Consider the following 3,083-nt stretch of genomic DNA (forward strand, 5'->3'; position numbering starts at 1 on the left):
AGCAGAGACCCTTATCCCATGTGAACAGCCTTGTAGAACATCATTCCACTGTGTTTGGATATTGAATTGTCATAAAAGTCAGGACCCCACTGGCTGCATGATTACAGGAGGGGAGGGTGGAAGTACTGTGTATCCACAGGACAGTTGAATGCAGGGAAAAGAAAATATCCTTCTAGGTAGAAGTCTTGAAAGATATTTGGGCTCTGAAAGAGATCTTTAAAATTGAGTATAAAATCAATGTATTCTACAAACACACATACACACACACACAAAATCAAGAGTCTAAAACAGCACTCGGGGCAGATAAACACCTTGAAATAAGAGACAAAACTCCCAGAGGCATTCAAACTGGCCTGATAGTAGGTGGGTGGCATTGTAATGAACACATTGAAGCACAGGAAAGTTCCACACCCTGCCCACGGCATGCAGGATTCCCTTTTAGCCTCACCCACATCTCAGGGCCTCACGCAGAGCATGCCCTGACTGATTCTGGATGAAGCAATTAAACTCTTCTCCATTCTATCCCAAGGAGGACTCTGTGAGCCATGGAGAGGGGCAATCACACGGTGACAGAGTTCATCCTGTTGGGCTTCACAACAGACCCAGTGATGCAGCAGGTGCTGTTCATCTTCTTCCTTGGAGTGTACTCGGCAACCTTGCTAGGAAACAACATCCTCATCATGCTGATCTGCAATGATGCCCGGCTGCACACACCCATGTACTTCTTCATTGGAAATCTGTCTTTCCTGGATCTTTGGTATTCTTCTGTCTACACCCCAAAGATCCTAGTGACCTGCATCTCTGAAGACAAAAGCATCTCCTTTGAGGGCTGTGTGGCCCAGTTCTTCTTCTCTGCTGGATTGGCCTACACTGAGTGCTACTTGCTGGCCACCATGGCCTATGACCGCTACGTGGCCATCTCCTGCCCCCTGCTTTATGCTCAGGCCATGTCAAGGAGACTGTGCATCTGTCTGGTTGTGTACTCCTATACTGGGGGGTTCATCAATGCAATAATATTAACCAGCAACACATTCACACTGGATTTCTGTGGAGACAACATCATTGATGACTTTTTCTGTGATGTCCCACCCCTGGTGAAGTTGGCATGTGATGTGACAGACCACTACCAATCAGTTTTATACTTCCTATTGGCCTCCAACATCATCACTCCCACCCTGCTCATCCTGGCCTCCTACCTCTTCATCATTGCCGCCATCTTGAGGATCCGCTCCACCCAGAGCCGCCGCAAGGCCTTCTCCACGTGCTCCTCCCACCTCATCTCCGTCGCCCTGTACTATGGCTCCATCCTCTATGTCTACTCTCGCCCCAGTTCCAGCTACTCCCTTGAGAGGGACAAAATGGTTTCCACCTTTTATACAGTACTGTTCCCCATGTTGAACCCCATGATCTACAGTCTGAGGAATAAGGATGTGAAAGAAGCCCTGAAAAAACTCTTTAATTTAGCACAGGCTGGTGTTTGATTCACATGCATTCTGGCCATCATTGCTAAATGATAACACAGTATTCATGAAAAGACTGGGTATCTTTATTTTCAAATATGAAGTTCTATTAAATAAAATTCAACCACAATATTTCCTTTGTATCAGTTTCTCTTTTTTGGTTTAGTGATTGAAATATCATCTCTGCTATACTCTATAAATTCACTTTAATAATAATAGAGTTCTTCAACCACCTGGACTCTATGAACTGTCAACAAAAGAGGATCTGGGAAAAATGAAATCAGAAATAATTACTCACATAACAGCAAAGATTTTGCTCATGGTGCAAGACATGACTAATAAATCTAGAGAGGACACAGATAAAAAAAATAGAGGATCTGAGGAACATGATGGAATCCCAACATAGGAAACAAATGGAATCCATAAAACAGATACAAACAGATTTCCAAGAGATTAAAAACTCCATCGAAAGTCTGCGCAGCAGAATGAACCAATGTGAGGACAGAATTTCACGTATATAAGATAAGATTGCAATTAGTGACCAGGAAAGGAAAAAATGCTTTAAAATTGTAAGGGAACATGAGAAATCAATCCAGCAGCTGCTAGATGATGCAAAGAAGAATAACATAAGACTGATTGGAGTCAATGAAGAAAGAGGAGAGAGTGCTGATGACATAAAAAAACTCTTCACAGAAGTGATGGCAGAAAACTTCCCAAGGAGGGGAAAAGAACTTGACATACAGATAAGTGAGGCATATAGGACTCCAGCTAAACTTAATCAAAAAAAAATCTACACATAGGCATATAATAGTTAGGATTCCAGAAATCCAACAGAAGAACAAAATTCTACAAGCAGTGAGAGAAAAGAAACAAATCACATACAAAGGAAAGCCCATCAGAATCACAGCAGACTTCTCAGTGCAAACCCTCAAGGCAAGAAGAGCTTGGAGTGATGCATTTCAAGCCCTAAAGGAAAACAGCCTCCAACCCAGATTGATGTACTCTGCAAAACTATCCTTCAAAATTGATGGAGAAATAAGATGCTTTCATGATAAAGAGCACCTCAGGAACTTCATGAATACCAAACCGGCACTCCAAAAACTTTTAAACAATACCCTAGGAAAAGACAATGAGGATCACAACCCCAGGATACCCAGCAGAATGAATCCTTTGGGTGTGACAAAGTAAATGCAAAGGGGGAGAATACAACAAAAAGAAAAAGTCATGACAAGGCTTTTAAAACTTTTGACTTCATCTCCCTAATGAGTGTATAATTCAATCTTATTATTGTACTGATTAGTATTTTTCTGATTCTACAATTGCACACCATTCCTTGTGCTATACTGGCTATTTATCATCTTCTTATGTCTATATTTTAATTGGGTTGTCTATTAATGAGCTCTAAGAATTCTTTATATATTCTGCTCATAGGTTATATGCATTGTAAATATGGTCTGTTTAAGGACTACTTTTCATTTTAATGATGTCATTTCAAGTTCTAAATTTTGATAGAGTCTCATTTATCAATTTTTTTCTTTTATACATCATATTTTTTTGTATCCTAGGTAGTTCTTGCCTACCCTGAATTCATAAATATTTTCCCTTATAATTCCTTCTTAAAGT

The 3,083-nt window shown here is 40.6% G+C and overlaps 1 protein-coding gene across 1 annotated transcript; it reads left to right on the top strand.

The window, feature by feature from the left end:
- Nucleotides 1-545: 545 nt before the first annotated feature.
- LOC101714051 (olfactory receptor 9G19) lies at nucleotides 546-1,481 on the top strand. The gene has a single exon (XM_004869874.1). The coding sequence runs from the start codon at nucleotides 546-548 to the stop codon at nucleotides 1,479-1,481; it is 936 nt and encodes a 311-aa protein (XP_004869931.1).
- Nucleotides 1,482-3,083: the final 1,602 nt, after the last annotated feature.

This window comes from Heterocephalus glaber, unplaced genomic scaffold (assembly GCF_053883595.1).
Source record: "Heterocephalus glaber isolate CG9 unplaced genomic scaffold, H.glaber_assembly_v1.0 deba00001805, whole genome shotgun sequence".
NCBI lineage: Eukaryota > Metazoa > Chordata > Mammalia > Rodentia > Bathyergidae > Heterocephalus > Heterocephalus glaber.

Excerpts from the sequence above, each read along its gene's own strand:
- LOC101714051 (XM_004869874.1), top strand. The coding sequence starts at position 546 with ATGGAGAGGGGCAATCACACGGTGACAGAGTTCATCCTGTTGGGCTTC.